Raw genomic sequence first — 21,876 nt, 5'->3', positions numbered from 1 at the left:
CATCTGATAGTAAACTCCCCTGTGTTGCAGACTGGCGGCCCGGTTCCGACGACGACAGCAGCTCAGATGTCTTCCTGCCGACTGACAGCGACTGTGACTCTGGTGAGACACTCAGCCCGAGGGAGCCCGACCTGCTGACCGTAACTTCACGTCACTTCAGCCAGCGGCCAGCTCACCATCTGAATGGCATCGCTCCGGACATCCTGCGGCTGAGGGAGCAGAGTGAGGCGGCAGGCAGCATCCGAGGGTCTGAGAACAGTGTTCGGGAATCGGAGCCTGGTGTCCGATGTTCGGATGTCAATGTTTTGGGTTCGGATTCCAGCGTCTGTAGGTTGGAGCTCGGTGTTCTTTGTTCGGACTTCGGTGCCCTGGGATCGGAGCCCAGGGTCTGTGGGACGGAGTCCGGTGTTTGGTGTTTGGACATCAATGTCCCAGTGTCAAAGCCCGGTGTCCAGGGACCTGACATCAGTGTCCTAGGATTAGAGCCCCCTGCCCGGGAGCCAGCGGGTAGCAATGACCCTCATTCCGCTTCCGGCCGCCGGGCACACTTCAGACAAGGCTGCTTGCAGCTGCAGCGGGCTGGGCCGCCCCCAGGTTTGTCTGAAGGCGTGTACACACCGAGGCTCAGCCCTCCACTCTGCCCAGAAACCTGCCTGGGGCAACTCAGCGGCACCAGCACACTGCAGGCCGAACTGGATCGGCGCGAAAAGTTAGAGGTGGAGCAGCTGAGTCTGTCTCTTGGCCCTGACTCCTTCAGCAGTGTCCTGTAGTGGGGCAGCGAGGAGCAGACATCCCTCTCACCCCCACCACCACAACCGCCATCGTCAAACAGCCCGCTGGCCTGGGCTCATCTTCTAACCCCTCTGCCCCCTCCATCCCTGGCCTGAACATCAGGGCATGATCCTTAGATTGACGTGGGGTGATGGGCTACTTCTGCTCACTACAAGCCTCGACCGTATCTGCTTGAGGAAACACAGTCACAGGAGTTGGCGGAAACCTCCTCCATCACATTCACAGCATCCCCACTTCCCTGCACCCAGATGGTGCACCGTCAAACAGCCGCACCTCCCCCCCCCCCACTAACCCCTCAGGCGTGCATTCCGTACACCCTCCAAGTGAGCACGGTCTTCCTCAGATCCCCTCTGTGTGCGCCCCCCACCACGCTGGGGATAGTTGACGCAGGTAAACTGCAAAGGCCAGGAATCACCAGCTCCCTCACCATCACAAACACTTTCTCCTTGTTGACTCCATGGTTTGAATGTTTGGAATTCCACCTACTTTAGGACTGTAATTGGAAAATGTAATATGTCCTGCCCTTGCAACTGATCTACATCTGTGTTGGACTTCAGTTCCATGGGAACCGCTGCCAATGGGAAGCAAGCTCAAGTGTAGACATCTCCAAGGAAAGTCTTCAGGAACATTCTACAAACTAGCAACAGAGAAAAACTTGCAGGCAATGTTGACCTGTAAATGTAAAGGCTTGGTTCTGTTTCTCTCTGCATCTTTCAGTTGACAGTCTGCTGTCCCAGTTTGCAAAGGACAGACGTCAGTGTGTGTTCACATCCACCTTTGCACAGAATCAAAATGTTTCTGGTCAGTCTTGTATCAACTAATTTAACATGAGGAACTTGTAGGCCTCTGTTAGTCTCGATAGACCATGGATTTGTGCCTTGGAAAGCTTCCAGGATGCAAGCCTGGGCAGGGTTTTTTTTTAATGGAAGACTGGCAGTTGCCCATGTTGCAAGTCTCCCCTCTCCACGGCACCGATGTTGTCCAAGGGAAGGGCATTAGGACCCAAACAGCTTGGCACCGGTGTTGTCGCAGAGCAAATTGTGGTTAAGTGCCTTGCTCAAGGACACACACGCGGCCTCAGCCTAGGCTCGAACTAGCGACCTTTAGATCACTAGATGAACGCCTTAACTACTTGGCCATGCGTCAACACATGAGGAACTAGAGGTCATTGGTTATGGGTGAAAGGTGAAATATTCAAGGGGAACCTGAAGGGGGCTTCACTCAGAAGGTGGTGAGAGTGTGGAACAAGCTGCCATTGGAAGTGGTTCAACTGGAACATTTAAGAGAAGTTTGGATAAATATGTGAATGGGAGGGGTATGGAGGGCTATGGTCAATGGGACTAGATAGAATAACAGTTTGGCATGGATTAGATGGGACAGAGGGCCTTCCTCTGAGCTGTAGGTATCTTTGATCATAACGTGGAAGCTGCTTTTCTGGGCAACATAGCTGGCGGTAGGCGAATGGAAAGGAGATGGAGAGTGGGGGACAGGACAGAGATGTTGGAGTAGGAGGGGTGGTGTGGACCAGTCACTGGGAACTCTGGAAAACTGCTGTCGCTAGAACCCCCTTTCCCTCTGTCTCTGGAACTGTAGGTCACCAGATACGCAGAGCCTTGGAGATCTCATGCAGTATACACAAACTACTGGAGGAGCTCAGTAAGTCAGGCAGTCAACATTTTGGGCTGAGACCCTTCATCAGGACTGATCATGGGTTTTCATCATGAATCCTGGTGAAGAATCTCAGCCCGAAATGTCAACTGTTTATTTCCATCCATAACTGCTGGCTGACCTGCAGAGTTCCTCCAGCACATTGTGTGCATTGCTCTAGATTTCCAGCGTCTGCAGTACACTTTGTGTTTATGGTCTGGTGGGTCTGTGTTATAGACCCCTGGTTGGTGAGGCTGGACTTTCTGTGGGAAGGGTTGGAGGAATAAAGGGGAAACCCTGTTGGACAAGTGTGTGTGTAGAGGGGGTGTGGAGAACATAGGGGAGGGTGTGGGTTACCTGACACTGGAAAAATCAATGGGTACTGGTCATAAGCAGATATAAAGTGATGCATTTTGTGTGTGTTGCTTGGATTTCCAGCATCTACAGATTTTCTCTTGTTTGAGATATAAGGTGATGTTCATTTGGCTTCTCTGTACCAATGGTGAAGGTTGCAGACTGCTAGGTTGGTGTGAGGTTGGGGAGAGAGTTACCACAGGCACCACTTAGAAGGGGTGAATCCATGGAAGGCGTCAGGTCCAGACGGTATACTTGGCCGCGTACTAAAGATCTGTGCAGACCAACAGGCTAGAGTCTTTACGGACATTTTCAGTTCTTGCTTCTGAGGTCTTGGGCTTCTGTCTGCTTCAGAAAGATATCTATTATACAGGGGCCCAAGAAAGGCACGATGACCTGATCGGTGGTACTTACTGCAACTGTAATGAAGTGCTTGGAGAGTTTGGTTACGGAGCAAATCGACCCCTGCATTAGTGATGACCTGCATCTGCTTACCATCATGGCAGGTCCTCTGCTGATGCGACTTATGTGGCTCTTCTCTCTGTTCTGAGATATTGGCACCCAGGAACATGAAATTCACCCTTTCCACTTGGTGAGGACTGGTGTGTGTCCCCTTAACTTCCCTTCCTGAAGTCCACAATCAGTTCCTGGGTCTTATCATGTTAGTGTAAGGTTACTTTGTGACACCACATAATCCAGGACATTGCCTCTTCTCATTGCTAGCATCAAGGAGGAGGTACAGGATCCTGAAGACTCACACTCAAATATTTTAGGAACAGTTTCTTCCCCTCTGCCATCAGATTTCTAAACCCACGAACCTACCTCACCATTTCTCTTTTGCAATATTACTTACTTTTTATTATAATTTCCAGTAAGGTTTTATGTCTGCCACAAAAATACAAATTTCAGATTCACGCTAGTTATAATGAAGCTGATTCTGATTTTGAGATCCCAGTTGATAAGTTTTGTTAACATCATAAGACTGTAAGACATAGGAGGAAATTAGGCCATTCAGCCCATTGAGTCTGCTCTGCCATTTCATCATGGCTGATCCCGATCCCACTCAATTCCATGGACCTGTCTTCTTGCCATCATTACCTTTCATCCACACAGGTTCCTCAAGGTTGCGCACTTTGCTCCCTGCATGCATGACTGTGTGGCCAAGCACAGCATCTTCAAATTCAAACACATCACCGTTGCTGCTGGTGGCAAGCCAGCATATGAGAGAGAGAGCTTAGGCCAGAGATAATATTGCTCATTGCCAGTAAAACCAAAGATGATGGTTGTCTTCAGGAAGGGGAAGGAAGGTGAACACACACTCCAGCCTACATTGTGAAGTTGGTGGTGGAGAGAGAGAGAGAGAGCAACTTTAAGTTCCTGGGTGTTAACATATTGGGTGAGATGCCTTGGGCCCAGCAGCACAAGGAAAGCATGCTTTTAGGAGGTTAAGCTTGACATCAAACACTAACAAATGTGTACAGATGTACTGATGAAAGTATCTTAGCTCATCACATCATGGTATGGTATGGCAATTCTAATGCACAGGAACATAAGAAGCTGTAGGGTAGTGGACTCTGTCCAATACATTACTGTACTGGCATATCATATCCCTCTCCACCAGGAGAAGGTGTCTCAAAAGTAGCAACATCTATCATCGAAGATCCCACGACCCGGGCCAGTACACTACTGTCGGGCAGGAGGTACAGAAGCTCAAAGTCCCACAAGTCCCCAGGTTTAAGAACAGTTACTTCCCTTCAACCATTTGGTTTGAATCGACCGGCAAAACTGTAATTGGTATTCAACAACACTATGAACACTTTGATCACGTTGCACTTAAAATGGACATTTTTATTTTAATTGTGTTTTTTCTTGTATTAGTTATGTATAATTTGCGTGTTTTTCTGGTGAATGTTGCTTATGTGATGTGATGATGCTGGAAGGAAGTTTATCCATTGCACCTGCGCATAAATGGACCTATCCTTATGACAATAAAGTCGATTTTGAAAAGCCCGGGGTGGCCGCTCGGTTGTCGGAACCATCGTCGCCATGTTTGTGCGAACAGACCCCGCCCCCTATCCGGAACCTTGGCCCCGCCCTTAGCAACGACCCCCCCCCCCTCACGGCCCTGCCCATAACAACGTCAATTTCGTGACCCCGCCTCGTTTCCTAGGCGTCGGTTGTGGCTTCAATGGCGCGTTCCCGTCTTCTGCTCGCACCGGAGCGCGTTGCTTCTGGCGCGGCCCCGCTGAGTGGCGGCGGTGGTCGCCCGGGGCCGCGGGGTTGATGGCCGGCGGGATGGGTGAAGGCGGCGAGGCAGCGGCGGAGGTGGGCCCTGGGGCCTGGGAATGGGGTTGGAGCTTGGGCGCTGGTCGCCTGGCGCTGCTGACGGCGGCCGCCGTGCTGTTGCCCGTGCTGCTGAGCTGGTGGTACGGCGGGAGACGGGGGCGGCCCGGCGCGCCGGCCGGGCCCGGCCCGGGCGGACACTGCTGGCTTTACTCGGACCTTTTCGGCCGTCCCACCTACTGCAGCGAGTGCGGGCAGGCCGCGCTGCGGGGCTGCTACTGTGATAGCTGCGGAGCCTGCGTCCACACGGCCTGCCAGGCAGCGGCCGAGCGACGGCTGCGCTGCAAACAACGGCTGAGCGCGGCCCGCGGTCCCCCTCGCCACCACTGGCTCCGCGGCAACCTTCCACTCTGCAACCGTTGCGCCGTCTGCGGCCTGCAGTGCGGCTCCCGGCCCTGCCTCTGCGACCAGCGCTGCATTTGGTGCCAACAGGTCGCCCACGACGATTGCCTGGCCAGGGTCCCCCCCACCTGCCCCCTCGGACCGCTGCCCCGCGCCGTCGTCCCCCCGCAGTACCTGCACTGGGTGAGCCGCAGGACCCGGGAGCCCACCGATCCGGCACAGGTATGGTGATCTGTCGGTGTGGAGAGGGCATTGGTAAAGGGTGGGAGTGGTGGGTGTTTGGGTAAGGAGGTGACGATGATGCGGGTGGGGATGCAATCTGTAGGAGTTTAGGGGATGCAGGATGAGAGCCAGGTGTAGGAAGGGGTGTGGAAGGTGGGTACTGGGTTTTGGCAGTGGGGTGATAGGTGGGGTAGGCTGGTAAGGAGCTGGTGAAGCTTCGAGGTGGTTGGGTGTAGTCTGGGATGCCGTTTGGTCAGTAGGTGGGTGGAGGGTAGGTAGGGTGGGAGTGCTGGGGTTTCTGTGATGTGTCTGGTCTGACCTCCATGTGCTAGGGTGATGAGGTGAATTCAACCTCCCATCATCAGACCACAGGTTTCAGTATGGCTCTTCAGCCCAGATTGGGAATTGTCAATAGAAGGTGTGAGCAGATACTGAAATGAGATTAGTATGGACACAGTGGGCCAAAGGGCCTAATTCTGTGCTGTGTGGGTTTCTAACCACCATATTATCAACTTTCCTCTAACCATTTTCCCTGAGTACTGAACCACACCCCCAGTTTTGGCAGTACGTCCATAGTTTACCAGTCCAGTCTTTTCATAATGTAATACATGTGAACTAAATCTCTCTTTAGGCTCCCATGAGCCCTCCCTTGGTAGTATCTCACCTCATACACATACACAGTATGCAGCCGTACCCAGCTCACCTGTCTGTCCTGCTCCTTCAGAGACTAATGGTGTTGCCCACTCCCAGTGGTCAGTTCCCTCAGATGTGAGGATGTGGTTTCCAAGCTGCCTCCATTCTTTGACACCTCTCAATTTCTTACTCTTTATTCCCTGCCCTCATCCTCTGCAAACCTATCTTGCACTCTCTGGGTTGAAGCCATTTGATGCACCTTTTGACTGTGTTAATGTATAAGGTAGTGGTTCCCAACCTTTTTTTGGCCATGCCCCACCTAATCACCTCTAAAATCCTGATGCCCCCTGTGGTGATATATAATTCTTATTATTCAAAAAGTGAATTCCTATTCACCTGGAGGAAGCCTAAAAGACCATTAACTTGGTTTAAACAAGCTTCAAATTACCCCCCTGTGGGGCGTACGCCCCAAGTTGGGAACCACTGGTATAAGGCAATTTAATATCACCCTTCTCTGGCACCAGGCGTAGTCAGCTAGAGTGGTGTGTGTAAGAGTGTTCAGCATCTTTTCCCCTTTGGGCTACGATTGGCAGGGAGGAACTTTGGGAAGTAGGTGGTGAATGAACGATAAGTGTGAGAACATGTGGGAAAGTTCCCTGTAATCTGTGTATATTGTGAAATGTCTGTAGTCCCTGTCTGCAATTCCAGCTTGAGCTCCAGGTCAGTGTACCCTGGGTTCACTGATACATGGTTCCTGCAAGTGCTGAACACATTGTGTGATGATTTGTGTTTCTTCGTCCCCATGCAGTACATCTCCACTAGTGTGGAGAACTGGAGCCCAGTGCTGGTCCTCGGCAACAGTCGCAGTGGGAACAACATGGCCCAGAGTTTAATGGGTGAATTCCGCACTATCCTCAATCCTGTGCAGGTAAAGTCCCAGTTCCTCATTAACACAGTACCTCATCACGCATGTTGCTAACTGGAGTGAATTGAAGCAGTGCATGAGCAGATGTACAGGGATCATCGCTGATATTTTTCTGACTTGGATCTAAATGTGCTCTCTCTGTGGGTTCATGCCAGTGTTAGCTCCATCAGTGATTTGGACTGGTGTTCTGATTTGTGGTGTGTAAGGGCTAACGTTCTCTATAAGTGTGGGTACTGGCTGGTGTCGGTTCTGTCAGTGATTAGGGTGGTGCTCTGATTTGTGCTGTCCGAGGGCTGATATTCTGCAGCATTGTGCTCCCTAAGTGCGTTCTGGTCTGTGTAGGCATCGACAGTGATTTGGGCTGGTCCTCTGGTCCACACAGTGCTGAAGACTGGTTTTTCTCCTGCAGGTGCTTGATCTTGGAACCGTGACTCCGTACAAGGCTCTGCAACTCTGCACCGTTCTACCCAGCCACTCTGTCTGCGTGCTCGTATGTGGTGGTGATGGAACTGTTGGCTGGGTCCTGGATGCCATCGATGAGATGAAACACAAGGTGTGTCAAGAGTGAGACCCCTTCTATACTTTCCTTCCACACGCTCCCAGGGTCAGCTCTCTCCGAAGCTCCCTCCACATTGTCCCATCATACGCTCCTGGGGTCAGACACAGAGTGAAGCTCCCTCCATTCTGTCCTATTGTGCAGTGCTGGTGTTTACTCTGAGGGAGTAGTTCCTCCTGTGGATATTTCTAACAGTATATGGCAATGCACTGCAGCTGCCCCAATGTCAGCACCGATGTCACTGCCACTCCCCTATCTCTGTGTGGGTACGCGTGCATGCATCTGCCCTTCTCGTGTGGGAGTGCACAGTTGAGAAAGGCATGCATAACAGAGTCTGGGTTGTGCCCAGAGTGAGCACACCCCAGCATAGTGACAACACAGGGAAGAGGAACGGGTCACAGTAACTGTGTGGAATGAGCTGTGTTTGAATCCCTGCTGATGTGGTCACTGTACAGGGACAGGAGCAGTACACCCCACGTGTGGCCATTCTGCCGCTGGGCACCGGGAACGACCTGTCTCGTACACTCGGCTGGGGTGCTGGTTACACTGGTGATCAAACGGCTGAAGGGATCCTGCGCCATGTTCTGGAGGGAGAGACAGTGAAGCTGGATCGGTGAGTTGTTTGATGGGATGCTAACACACGGCTGGAGCTGGTTCCCCACCTCTTGGGACCACACTATTCCCAATGAGGGTACCATATGGAGGAATTTGTGGTGATGCAGGGAGACAGCAAGTGTCGTTCACAGAGATCTGTGTGGGTGCTGCGCCCACCATTGGCAATAGATAACTAGGTCCAGCAAGCAGTTCTGAATGCTAACAGTCCTTTTGCAGTGAGCAGTGTATCTGGTTTTGTTGTTCAAGCTGAGGGGAGGGTTTTTGCTGTGAGATGGGATCCGTTTGGGAGTGGCATTGGTGCAGCAAATAACCGCGATGTTTCATAGATGGTCTACGCTGCATCCTGACTGCAAGTCAGAATGTCACAGGCCCACTGTACCCCTGCTGCTTCGCTGTGCAGCAGTCCAGTCGACCCATCACTGCTCTGCCCCGTTCCCCTGGAAACTAACTGACCATCTCCATCCCACAGCCAGGTATTAACCTTGAATATATGCAGTATGCAGAAAAAGGTCCTGCCAAAGGGTTTTGGCCCAAAATGTCAACTGTACTTTGCATAGATGCTGCCTGGCCTGCTGAGTTACTCCAGTATGTTGCTCAGCATCTGCACATTTTTTCTTGTTTACAGAATTAGATGATCTTGAAGCACAGTTAGAGATTGGCAGTTATGTTGTGGGTATCACGGAGTCATGGCTGAAAGATGTTGGGAGTATAATATCCAAGGAAACACAATCTATCAAAAGGACAGGGAGGTTGGAAGAGGAGGGGAGGGGCTCTGCTGGTTAAAAAAAAAATCTATTAAATCTTGAGAAGGAGGTGACATGGAAGATGAAGTAGAATCCTTGTGGGTAGAGTTAAGGAACTATAAGGTTAAGAAGAACCTGATGGGTATTTACAGGCCTATGAAAAGTAGCCAGGATGTGGTCTATAAATTAGTGTGACATAGAAAAAGCATGTTAGAAGGGCAATGGAGATTTCAATATGCAGATAGATTGGGAAAATCAAGTTCATGCTGGATCCCAAGAGATAATTTGTGGAATGCCCCCTAGATGGCTTTCTGGAGCAGCTCATTGTTGAGCCCACTAGGAGATCAGCTACTCTGGATTGGGTGTTGTGTAATGAACCATAATTAGAGAGCTTAAGGTAGAGGAACCCTTAAGTAATAGTGATCATAATATGATAGAATTCACCCTGCAATTTGAGAGGGAGAAGCTGAAGACAGCATAAAAGCAAAAGGGATCATGAAAGTATAATAGTGCAAAAAATTAGTAGGAAGTTAGAGGATTGGAAATTTCTAAAAAATAAACAATAGAAGATGAGAAAAACCATAAGGGAGGGGAGATCAAAAATGAAGCTAAGCAAGCCAATAATGTAACAAATGATACCAGAAGGTTCTTCAGATATATAAAGTGTAAAGGAGAGGTGAGAGTAGATATTGGACCACTGGAAAATGGCACTGGCGAGGTAATGTGAGACAAAATACTGGATTAACTGAGTATTTTACATCAGTCTTCAATGTAGAAGACACTAGCAGTGGAAGTTACAGGTGTCAGGGGCATGAAGTGTATGAAGATACCATACCTAGAGAGAAGGTTTTTGGAAAACTGGAAGGTCCAAAGGTAGATAAGTTACCTGAAACAGATGGTATACGCCCCAGAGATCTGAAAGAGATGGCTGAAGAGATCATGGAGCCATTAGTAATAAATTTTTCAAGAATCACTAGATTCTAGAATGGATAACTCCCCAGGGTGTAGTGAAATGTGTCCAAGGACACTCTTGAAGGAGATGTTGGAGATGGCTGGAACTTATGTAGGTTTCTAAAGCCTTACTGGCCGCAGTGAAGCGCCGCTGGAGGAGGGCAGGTGTTGGCCCCAGCAGTAGTAGGTGGGAGTTAGAGGAGAGATTGAGTCAACTGGGACTGTACACACTGGAATTCAGAAAAATGAGAGATCTTATAGAAACATATGAAATTATCAAAGATAGATAGGATAGAGTCAGGAAAGTTTTTTCCACTTGTAGATGAGACTAGAACTAGGGGACATTGCCTCAAGATTTGGGGAGTAGATTTGGGATGGAGATGAAGAGAAACTGCTTTTCCCAGAGAGTGGTGAATCTGTGGAATTCTCTGCCCAATGAAGTTACCTCAGTAAATATATTTAAGGCAAGGTTGGATAGATTTTTGCATAGTAGGGAAATTAAAGATTATGGGGAAAAGGCAGGTAGGTGGAGATGAGTCCATGGCCAGATCAGCTATAATATTGCATGGTGGAACAGGCTCGATGGGCCGGGTGGCCTACTCCTGGTCCTATTTCTTGTATTCTTGTGGTAAATGTGGGGAATTACTGGGAAAGAAATCAAGGGATGGGAGCACTCTCCACTTGGAAGTATAGAGCATTTTCAGAGATGGTGAGCATGGCTTTGTTATGTGAGCATTCCTGTCTGAACAATGTGGATAATACAGTGTTGAGTGCAGTGTGGCTCATATGGTTCACATGAGTCAGTAATCCATTCACCAGGTTCCATGTGTGAGAAGAGATTAGAGACCCATCAGTTCCAGGATGAGTTGGCAAATGATTTCTGTGATGGGGGGTGGTCTGCAAGAGGGTTGTGTAACTGGAAGCTTTGGCCAGTGGTCTCCACAAGGCTGTGCCCTTGCACTGTAGCAGATGTGACCTTGTCAGTGTGTCAGAAACCCATTCAAAAGCCAGCCACAGGGCTGCCCCAGTTCTTAGCCTGGGAGCAAATTTTTTGTGGGGAGGGGCAAGGACTTCAATACAGAGGAGGGGTCTAGTGTGCAGTGGGGAAAGGATGATTTGAGGACTCTGCCGCACAGCTTGAGAAGGAATGTGCTCCATTTGAGGAATGGAGCATACGTGCTCTGAGAGGGTCTCCAGTGGGGTCTGGGGGTACCTGGGGCCCAGTCTGTGAGGGGGGAGAATCCCTGAAACTACAGGTGTGCACCGCTTAACGTCCGATCGCATATACATCCGTATTCCCGATTGGAGAACGTGACGTAGCAGACGTAACCAATCTTGTGTATTGTGCGTCTCGAGTGTAGTAGCGTTATTGCTCTGTTTAATTCTCTTTCGAAAATATTACCGTAATGTGCATCATGGCTTCCAAATGCAGCAGAACGACTCCTAGTGATAGCAGCAGCAAGAGGCAAAGTATATAATATGGTGTTTGCACAATGTCTAGATCACATAACATCCGATTTCACAGAACATATTGTGGACATTAAGTGATGCATACCTGTACTCATTCTGTCCCTCCTGTCCCCACAGCTGGAGAGTGCGGATTACTAAGGGATTCTACAGCTTCCACCGACCCAAGGTAATGGCAGCCCCCCCCCCCACCCCCATTGTGCGTGTGTCTGAGCCTCCTCCTCCCCATCTTCCGGACCCTTCCATCTCTCTCCCACCCCTCCCTCCACCAAACCCAGGACCCCTCCATCTTCCATCTCCCCGACTCCCATCCACCCCCCCCCCCCCCACCCCCCCGACATCTTGCGGTTGGATGCTCTGGAGCTGAAGTATACTCTGTTCCTCCCTATCAGGTCTTCTCCATGAACAATTACTTCTCCATTGGGCCTGATGCTCTCATGGCCTTGAACTTCCACGAGCATCGGCAACAGAGCCCCTCCCTGTTCTCCAGCAGGATCCTTAACAAGGTGGGTGGAGCTGAGAGGAGCAATGTGGTAGTGGGGAGGACTTCACCTTACTGTCTGACAGAGGAGATGTCAGGGGTAAATTTTTTTATGCAGAGTGGTGAGTGCATGGAATGGGCTGCTGGCAATGGTGGTGGAGGCAGATACGATAGGGTCTTTTAAGACAATTTTGAATAAGTACATGGAGCTTAGAAAAATAAAGGGTTATGGTTAAGCCTAGTCATTTCCAAGGTTAGGGACATGTTCGGCTCAACTCTGTGAGCCGAAGGGCCTGTATTGTGCTGTATGTTTCTAGGATAGGTATTTTCCTTGTGGGAGAATTTTAAGTTGGAGTAGGGCAAATTACGAAGGTATTAGTCCGGAACTAAGAAGTATTAATTGGGAACAACTTTGGCAAGTCCACACCAGACATATGGACGGTGTTTAAAGATCAACTGCACAGAGTACAAGAAAGGTATGTTCCTGTTAGAGGGAATGATCGAGAAGGAAAGATAATAGAACCTCTGTCCAGAGAGATGATGAAAAGGAAAAGTACGTAAAGCTTTGGCAGTTGGGATCAAACGAAGCACATGAGGAGTATAAAGAAATCAGAGAATAACAAAGGAAGGGAATTAGGAAAACCAGGAGGAGCCATGAAATGTCCTTGGCAAGTAGGGTTAAAGTGAATTCTGACATTTTTTTACATTAATCAAGAGCATTAGGATAACTGGGGAGCGGGTGGGAGCTCTCAAGGATAAAGGGGGGAGCATTTGTTTAGATGCAGAGAATGTGACTGAGGTACTTAATGAGTACTTTGCTTCAGTATTTACCAAGGAAAAGGATATGGAAGACCAGGAGATCAGTGCCAAGTGTATAAATACGTTAGGGTGTTTAGAGGTCAAGGAGAAGGAAATGTTGAGCCTCTCCTAGTAAGAACTAAGATGGATAAAACCCCAGAGCCTGATTCAATTTACTCCAGCTAATTGAAGGAGGCAAGAGACTAGATTGCTGGGCCCTTGACCATTATCTTTGTGTCCTCTCTAGCCACAGGAGAGGTGGAGAGGTCTCAGAGGACTGGCAAGTGGCTAATGTACCTCTGTTTAAGGGAACAAGGGGAAATTTTGGGAACTATAGATGGGTGAGTCTCACACAGTTGTAGGTCCCTAATTAGAGAGAGCCAGCGTAGCTTTGTGCAGAGCAAATTGTGCCTTACCAACTTGATTGAATTTTTTGATAAGGTGACGAGAGAGATTGATGAGATAGGGAAGTGGATATTGTCTACATGGATTTTAGTAAGCTGTTTGACAAAGTGGGAGGGTAATCCAGAAGATTAAGATGTATGGGATCTGCAGAGAACTGGCTGCTTGGATTCAGAATTGGCTTGTATATACAAGTCAGAGGGTTGGGGTTGAAGAGACTTATTTGACCTGGAGGTCTGTAATTAGTGGTGTTCCCCAGGGAACTGAGCTGGGACCTCTGCTGTTTGTGATGTATATAAATGACTTGGATGAAAATATAGTTGGGCGGGTTAGTAAGTTTGCGGATGATACCAAGATTGGTGGAGTTGTGAATAGTGAAGAAGACTGGCAAAGAATATAGCACGATGTAGATTAATTGTAGATATGGGTAGAGAAATGGCAGATGGAGTTTAACCTAGATAACTGTGAGGTGTTGCACCTTGGTAGGGCAAATGCAAGGAGACAATTATGATGCAACTTATAAAACTCTGGTTAGGCCATATCTGGAGTATTACATACAATTCTGGTTGTTCCATGATAGGAAGGATGTTGAGGCTATGGGGAGGGTACAGAGTTTAGAGTGTGTGTGCTATCATGAGAGACTGGATAAACTTGGGTTGTTTTCTCTGGAGCACCGGAGGCTGAGGGGAGACCTGATAGAGGTTTATAAGATTATGTGAGGCATAAATAGAGTAAACAGGAAGTATCTGTTTCCCAGGGTTGAAATGTCTAATACTAGAGGATATGTATTGAAGGTGAGAGGGTGTAGGATCAAGGGGGATGTGAGGGATAAGTTTTTTTACTCAGAGTCGTGGATGTCTGGAATACGCTGCCTGGTGAGGTGATAAAAGCAAATATATTAGATGCTTGGATAGGGACATAGATGTAAGGAAGATGGAGGGATATGGACATGGTGTAGGTAGGAGGAATTAGTGTTTGGGTGTTTTTGATTTGCTTTTTAGCTGGTTTGGCACATTGTTGGCTGAATGCCCTGTTCCTGTGCTATGTTCTGTAGTAATTCATAAATTTTGTTGCTTTTTTTTATCTTTCTATAACTCCCTGCAAGAAAATGAATTGCAGGATAGTATGTGACATACATATACATACTTTAATACCAAATTGACTGATCTGGGACCAGGACGGGCACTCGTTGTGTCCTGATGAAGACGAGGAGGTCATGAATGTCAGAAATGTGATGTGGAATAGGCCGATTCTGAGAAGGCTTGCCCCATGTGGGACTTGTTCCAGGGAGGTTTCAGAAATTGGGTCTGCCCAGTTTGGATGGTCCCATCTGTGACCCTGTAACAGGATGGCCAGATTCTTTGGCCTGGACCCCCAATGATTAGCAGCTTGCTCCTCCACTGCCCTGTCTGTCCTTTTTCCCAGAGCTGGAGTGGATCCCCTTGTGCTGGGGAAGTGTTCCAACTGGACATAGCCATTTCCCAGCTCTGAGTAGATCCCAGTGAAGGCAGGTAGTTCCTGCAAAGCAGCATGCCTAATGCTTGCCTCTGGGAGTTGTGGAGTCCTGAAGACAGTACCTTGGTGGGAAAATACATTATAGTACAGGGCAGCTCGTCATCCAGGATCTGAGAGTGAAATGTCACACCTTAGTTTGGACACAAACTGGTGACTGCTCTCTCCAATCGACTTGAGAACAAGGCAAGGAGCAGGACTTCCTCTTACCTGTGGCTGATTGCATTTTCCTCTCAGGGACTAGGGATTCCTCTTCCCGAGAAGGAATCTACTAGTTTTTTCTAGGCCTTGGTGGCAGAGGTGGGGTGGGACCAAGATGACCAACCAGTCCCATGGTGTGGAGGTTAGTGATCAGTATGCTCACCTTGTCCCAGTGCACCCCTCACCCAGCTCAGTGGGGCTCTGATAGACTTGCTGAGAGTGTGTGTGTGGTGCTCCACACAAGCAGTCTCACCTCCAGCAAGGAGTCCACCCACCGCTGTCCCACTGGGTCCACAACGTTTCTTCTAGTTGATCCCTGCCAGAGCATGTGTGATGTGTATTTTATGCTGACCCTGATGCTGGGAAGGACTGGACTGCGGTGAGGGTGAAGTTGTAGGATGATGGGTCTGTGCTGGGCTGCTGGGGAATGGGTGTATGCTCTGAAAATCTCCGGGAGACAGAAGGATTCACTGCTGTGCTTGTGTTTTATGAAGGCTGTATACTTCTTCTACGGGACCAGAGACTGCCTGATTCAGACATGCAAGGACCTGGACAAGAAGATAGAGGTGAGCTGTGGGCTGCTCCCTGTCACATGTATCCCACTCCCAGGGACTTCTTAATCTGTCTCACCACAGATTAAGTTGTACAAGACATTGGCAAGACTTAATTTGGAGTATTGTATGCAGTTTTGGTCACTTACCTACAAGAAAGATGTAACTAAGGTTGAAAGGGTACAGAAAATTTACAAGGATGTTGCTGGGTCTGGAGGACCTGCATTATAAGGAAAGATAGACTAGATTAGGACATTTATACTTGGAATGTAGAAAACTGAGAGGAGATTTGATAGAGGTAAATTCAAGCAAGTTCTTCCGAGGTTGGGTGGAACTACAACCAGAGGTTGTGACTTAAGGGTGAAAGGTGAAAAGTTTAAGGGGAACATGAGAGGAAACATCTTCACTCAGTGTTGTGAGAGTGTGGAACGAGCTACTGGCACGAATGGTGCATGTGAACTCAATTTCAATGTTTAAGATAAGTTTGGATAGGTTACATGAATGGTATGGCAATACAGGGCTATGATCTGCATGCTGATCGATGGGAGTAGGCAGCTTAATGGTTTGGCATGGACTAGATGGGCTGAATGGCCTGTTGCTGTACTGTACTTTTCTATGATTATAAATGCAGTGCCTTGAAAAAAGGATTCAGCCCCTCAAGTATATTTTAACATTTTATTGCCTCATTTTCTAAATTTAAAACCTTGTGGATTTTTGAGCTAATTTACAAGACATTGTGCATCATGTCAAATCAAAAGAAATATTCCAAAACACGTCAACAGTTTACTGAAAATCAAAAACCAAAGCTGTGAGGCTATTCATCCTCTGTAATTATACTAACTTTCCTCAGGTGCAATACTGTATGTTGCCTTACTAACTCAACCAATTTATTGATAATAGAAAATTAGAGGATCATCTGAATAAATGATCTGAGGTCCAACAGTATGGTAGATTTTCAGTAGACCAAACCAAAATGAAAACAAAAGAACCTTCAAGGCAAGTTGAGGAGATGATAATCAAGAAGCACATATGTGGGGAAGGTACAAGCTCAGTGCAGTCCATCATGAAAAAGTGGAAAAGTAACGGTCAGGCTCACCCTTTAAATTTAGTCACCAGAGAAGAATGGCACTTGTAAAAGAGGCTACTGTGACATAAACAGTCACTTGAGTGAGCTACAGAAGCCAGTGGCTGCAACTGGAGATGAAGTTCTTGGCTTCACAATCTAAGGCTTTGCACAAAAAGGGTATTTTATTGAAGAGTGGCAAGGAAGAAGCCCTGGCTGAAAATAGAATATATCCTTGCCCATGAAGACTTTGCAAAGTGTCACTTAGAAGATACTGTAAAGATGTGGAAAAGGGTTTTGAGGTCGGATGAGACTAAAGCGGAACTTTCTTAGCCTCAACACAAAGCAATACCTGTGTGTAAATCTAATTCTCAGCATCAGCCAGGTAACACCATATCTACTGTCTGCTATGGGGATGCTTTTCAGCAGCTAGGACTGGAAATCTGGTCAGGATTGATGGGAAAATAAATGCTGCTAAATACAAGTGATCCTGGATAAGAACCTTCTAGCCTCTGCCAGTAAGTTTAAACTGGGGAAGAAGTTCATCTTTCGGCAGGATAACAAACTGAAGCGCACTGTCTGAGCAACCATGGAGTGGGTTCAATTGAAGAAAATTGATGTCCTTGAGTGGCCAAGTCAGATCCTGTCCTTAACCCGATTGAACTTCTCTGGCAAGACCTCAAGATCGCTGTCCACTGCCACTCCCCAATTAACCTGACACAGCATGAGCAATTTTGCAAGGAGGATTAGGTAAATCTTGCTCCATCACATTGTGCAAAGCTAATAGAGACTTATCTAAACACTGAGCAAAGAGGATTGAATACTTTTGAACTGCTGACATTCCAGGTTTTGAATTTTTAGTTTATCATGCTTTACAATTTTCCATTGTTTGGGCTCTACTGTGGGGTGGCGGGGGGAAGAGCCATGTGATTCACAAATAAAAATTCTCAGTTAAATTGATCAAAATCCCTACTTGTATACTCATTTATTTGAGGGTTGGGGGCTGAATGCTTTTACGAGGCACTGTTTCTCTGGTCTCAGTGAAGGGGTCTCTATCTCTCTCCCTTCCCCCCTCCCTTTCTGCTCACTGTTTAACACCCTGTACCCAATAACGACCCACGGGCCTGGGCAGCTACAGAGGGAGATTAGATTTAGATTTATGCATCCACCTGTGCCGCACCTCCCCCCTTGCCCCTCACTCTCTACTGCTCACTCAGGTGGAGCTGGATGGTGAGCAGATTTCACTGCCAAAGCTGGAGGGAGTCATTGTCCTGAACATCGCCTACTGGGGTGGAGGCTGCCGTCTTTGGGAAGGAACAGGGAGTGAATCATATCCCCCAGCCAGGTAAGCCCACAGACTACCAGTGTTGGTATTTAACGTGGTGGCTGGGTTGGGGAGAGGACCTACAACAATAGAGCTTACATACATGATGTCTGAGCTAAACATGATCCAAATTTAACTATATCCTTTCAGTCTGCTCACAATCCATATCCCTGCATTTCTATGTAACTGTCTAAAAGCCTCTTAAACATCATTCTCATATCTGCTTCCACCACCAGCTCCACCCCTGGCAGCCTGACACAGGCATCCTCCACTGTACTTTTAAACAACAATCTTGTCCTGCACATCTCCTTAAACCTTTCTTCCCCCCCCCCCCCCCCCCCACTCACCTTAAATACACGTCATCTAGTATTGAACATTTGTACTCTGGGGGAAATGTTCCCTGTCCACTATCTGTGCCTCATAGTTTAAGATCTTTCAGAACTCCCCTCTACTATGGAGCAAACAACCCAAATTTGTCCAGTCTCCCAGTACATCATGCCCTCTAATCCAGGCAACATTCTGGTAAACCTCTTCTACAACCTCACCAAAGCCCCCACACTGTAATAGTCAACCAGAACCGCAGTTTTCCAACTCTTGTATGCAACTCCCCAAATTTATGAAGGCAAGTGTGCCATATGCCACCTTTACTACCCTGTCTACTTGTGTGGGGGAGGTGTCCCTGGGCGAAGAGAAGTGCCCACTGGAACTGAGGGTGCAGTGCGATGTGTGTCTGACATCTCAGGTAACTGTGCAGGAAAGTCCATCCCTGGGATGAAGGGAGGGTGTGATGCAGCATTGTGTGTTGGGTAGTATGTCTGACATCTCTGGTAACCTGGTCTCTGTTCCTGCAGCCACAATGATAGCCTGTTGGAAGTGGTGGGAGTGTACGGTTCCTTCCATTGTGCTCAGATCCACATTGGACTAGCCAACCCCGTGCGCCTGGGACAGGCCCACACAGTCAGGGTAAGTGTCTTCTGATTGTGGGTGGTGTGCAGAACCTAATTTAATGTCGGTTTTTGTGATCCAGTCGCATAGGAGTGTGGCAGGGTGGGGATCTAGCATGTTTGATGGGTAGGGGCAGTAATTCAGAGTGGGGTGGGGGTGGCTATCTGCTTCCATATAGGTCTGAGGGTGAAAGCTAGCTATTTAGTGAACTGTTTGGTGGGAGTGTGGGGGAGCTGGGGTGATCTGGTGGTGAGATGCCAATGTTCGGGTAGGTAAACCTGTAATTTGTGGGGTGAAACAGAGGGACTATAGGTTGGGCTCGGGGAGGTACATCACTGGGAGCTGGGTGGAACAGTTGGTGTTTTGGTGTCTGGATGATAGAGGAGCAGTGATGGGGTCTTGTGTATTGGGGGGGGATAATATTCTTTAACAATGTCAGTCACAGACCAGTACTTCCATTTGTTGGGTAGGGTCGGGTCCTGTACAGTGGGGTTCAAGCAGGAATCCTTCCCGTGTCTAGTGAAGCGGGTGGTTTCTGTATTGTGGGTATCTTGAGTATCTGGCCAGTTAGATAGGATTTCTTGGAGGGATCAATCCTTGATGAAGGCAGTGTGATTAATGTGATTTTACATGGATTGGTACATGCCTATGGGATCCATCGTAGGATGGCAAATTGATAATAGGAGATTTGTGATGGATCACTGGTATCCCACACAGGTCAGTCCCGGCCCTTGCTGTTGTCATGTTTGCGAGAGTTGGTCTGCAAATTGTTTTAACAAAAAAATTGCTGGTGATGGTGATTGATTAGTTGGAGTGAGGGCTGATGGAACCCAACCTGTTTCTGTCCTTTCCTTTGGCCATTATCCCCAGACCCATATTTCATCAGGTTTTGGTGTTTTAAAATAAATAATAATGCTGAAAATGTGGTTGTGTGTGCCATGGTGACAGCTGATAGACATGCCCATGACCGGAATTCATTCCCAACTTCTGGCACTGTCTGTTGGTGTAGCATTTGCACATTTCACCGAGTGCTTTGGTTCCCACCCGCATCCCAAAAACAGGTAGGACTGGTGGGTTAACTGGTTACTGGAAATGCCTCCTAGTGCAGGCAGGTTCCAACCTGAGAGTGGCCTCATTGTGGTGGCAGAACCAACATGTCGGAGTACAAGTGGGGATTGGATTTAAAACAGTTGCCTCCAACTCAGGTTGGAGGAGCAACTTCTCGTATTCCTAATGGATAGTATCCAACCTGATGACATGAACATTAATTTCTCTAACTTCTGGTAATTTCTCCCCTCTCCCCCTTATCTGCCTGTCACCTCCCCCAATGCCCTTCCTATTAGATTCCTTCTCCAGCCCTTTACCTTTCTTCACCTATCATCTCCCTGCTTTTAACTTCACCCTCTATTTCCCTCACCATGATTCACCTATCACTTCCAGCTTGTATTTCCCCTCCCCCCACCTTATTCTGGTTTCTTCCCCATCATTTCTAGTTCTGATGGAAGGGTCTTGGCCTGAAACATTGACTGTTTATTCCCCTCCATTGATGCTCCCTGACCTGTTGAATTCCTCTAGTATTTACTGTGTGTATGGTTCTGGATTTCCAGCATCTGTAGAATCTCATTATTTACAAATGACCAATCTTCCTTTCCTCCCCAGCTGACCTTGAAGAGCTCTGTGATGCCGATGCAAGTGGACGGTGAGCCCTGGGTCCAGGGACCGTGCACAATCCTCATCAGTCACAAGACCCAGGCGTTGATCGTTGAAGCCCCGGCTTCGGAGACGGATCAATTCTACAGTGAGCCAGAGGGCAGCAGGGGCAGAGGAGCGTCCCCACAGCAGAGCTGAGGACCTGGACAGGAAGAATGCACTTTACTGGAAAGTGGAGGAGAACCTCCTGCAACGGTTGGAGACAAAAAACTTCCAGTATGGATATTCTTGCACTGAAATATCCTTCCTACTTGTCCAGAGGGAGAGGGGAGGTTCTCGATGCAGCTGGAGGAGGGAGAATGCACACTCACCTTGCATGCTGACCCTCAGGACTCGTGGACCGCACTTCCGTATTCCGTGCAGCCCTGCCCTCCCTGGGAGGGAGAGGAATGCACACTCACCTTGCTTGCTGACCACACTTCCATATCTCCTGCAGCCCTGCCCCTCCACTTCCCAGCTTACTGCCCTTCTTGGGAAATGGCATTTCATCCAGTCATTGACAGGAGAAAATTCCTGCAGTGTAGCAAGGGAAGACAGGTCCTGGGACAGAGCAGGGATCTATGGGTTTATTCTGAGGGAGTCCCCACTTCAGTGCTTAGGTCTGACATCTCAGAGAGTGTGTTCTCCGCCCTCTCCCTGCCACATCATCACCATGAGATTGGTAAGCGCTGAGCTGGGCTGCTATTTCTGTCTCCACTCTTGTCAAGTTACTGATTTGGGACCTTTTCTGTGGTGTCGTGCTTCATGTCTTCACCTTGCCCATTTGTGCTGGGGAGTTTGTTCACATTACCATCAGGGAGGATTAGGTCCTTAGAATGGGACATGGTCTGCATCTGTGCTCTGGCCCAGTGACTGCCTGTATCCATTGTTTTACCCTGGAACTGCCCAGCAGCTTGGACAGAACTAGGAGCTGATGGTTTAGGTTGAGGAACCTTCATTCCAAAAGTGAGAGAGCAAATGTGGTTTAAGTAGAATGGAGAAAGCAGAGTTCAGAGGATAGAATGTATGATCAGAAGCTCAGGGCCATTCCCGTAGACCACATTTACTTCCTCCAGTGTAAGGGCCAGTAAGTATTTATCCTCTGCTGGTCTGGTCCCTCCCTCTGCTTCAGCTTTACATAGTGCCCATGTCCCTCTCCAGCCAGACTGGGTTCTGTCATTGTGATGTTTACATAGACTGCTCTGGTAGTGCAGTGTTTTAACTCAGTGTTGTGATTTGTGAGTGACAAGGTTGGAAAAGCTGCTTAATATGGTCAAACAGTGATTCAGATAATGTGAAATAAATCTGGGGAGACTCCAG

General features: G+C 48.3%; 2 protein-coding genes across 2 annotated transcripts in view; both read left to right on the top strand.

Annotated features, from left to right (window-relative positions):
• The window catches only part of LOC140714851 (ankyrin repeat and fibronectin type-III domain-containing protein 1-like), a 92,919-nt gene extending 87,989 nt beyond the window's left edge, over window positions 1-4,930 (top strand). The window contains exon 18 of the mRNA XM_073026525.1: window positions 31-4,930. Coding sequence (XP_072882626.1) covers window positions 31-770 — 740 coding nt within the window. The 3' untranslated portion in view covers window positions 771-4,930. The remainder of the gene's footprint in view (window positions 1-30) is intronic.
• dgke (diacylglycerol kinase, epsilon) lies at window positions 4,923-21,875 on the top strand. The gene is made up of 10 exons (XM_073026524.1): window positions 4,923-5,700; window positions 7,142-7,261; window positions 7,668-7,811; window positions 8,270-8,427; window positions 11,711-11,759; window positions 11,983-12,096; window positions 15,479-15,550; window positions 17,816-17,943; window positions 18,774-18,885; window positions 20,527-21,875. Exons 1-10 carry the CDS (start codon window positions 5,077-5,079, stop codon window positions 20,713-20,715), a joined length of 1,710 nt encoding a protein of 569 aa, XP_072882625.1. The 5' UTR covers window positions 4,923-5,076; the 3' UTR covers window positions 20,716-21,875.
• Window position 21,876: the final 1 nt, after the last annotated feature.

This window comes from Hemitrygon akajei, chromosome 22 (genome assembly GCF_048418815.1).
Source record: "Hemitrygon akajei chromosome 22, sHemAka1.3, whole genome shotgun sequence".
NCBI classification, from domain to species: domain Eukaryota; kingdom Metazoa; phylum Chordata; class Chondrichthyes; order Myliobatiformes; family Dasyatidae; genus Hemitrygon; species Hemitrygon akajei.
Note: the sequence above shows the minus strand (reverse complement) of the source record. Positions and strands in the feature narration are given on the sequence as shown.

Bases quoted from the DNA above. Each gene is read 5' to 3' on its own strand.
- dgke (XM_073026524.1), top strand. From the start codon at position 5,077: ATGGCCGGCGGGATGGGTGAAGGCGGCGAGGCAGCGGCGGAGGTGGGC. The intron at 12,097-15,478 runs GTGGGTGGAGCT...TGTTTTATGAAG, and splicing joins CCAGCAGGATCCTTAACAAG to GCTGTATACTTCTTCTACGG. The intron at 18,886-20,526 runs GTAAGTGTCTTC...TTTCCTCCCCAG, and splicing joins GACAGGCCCACACAGTCAGG to CTGACCTTGAAGAGCTCTGT.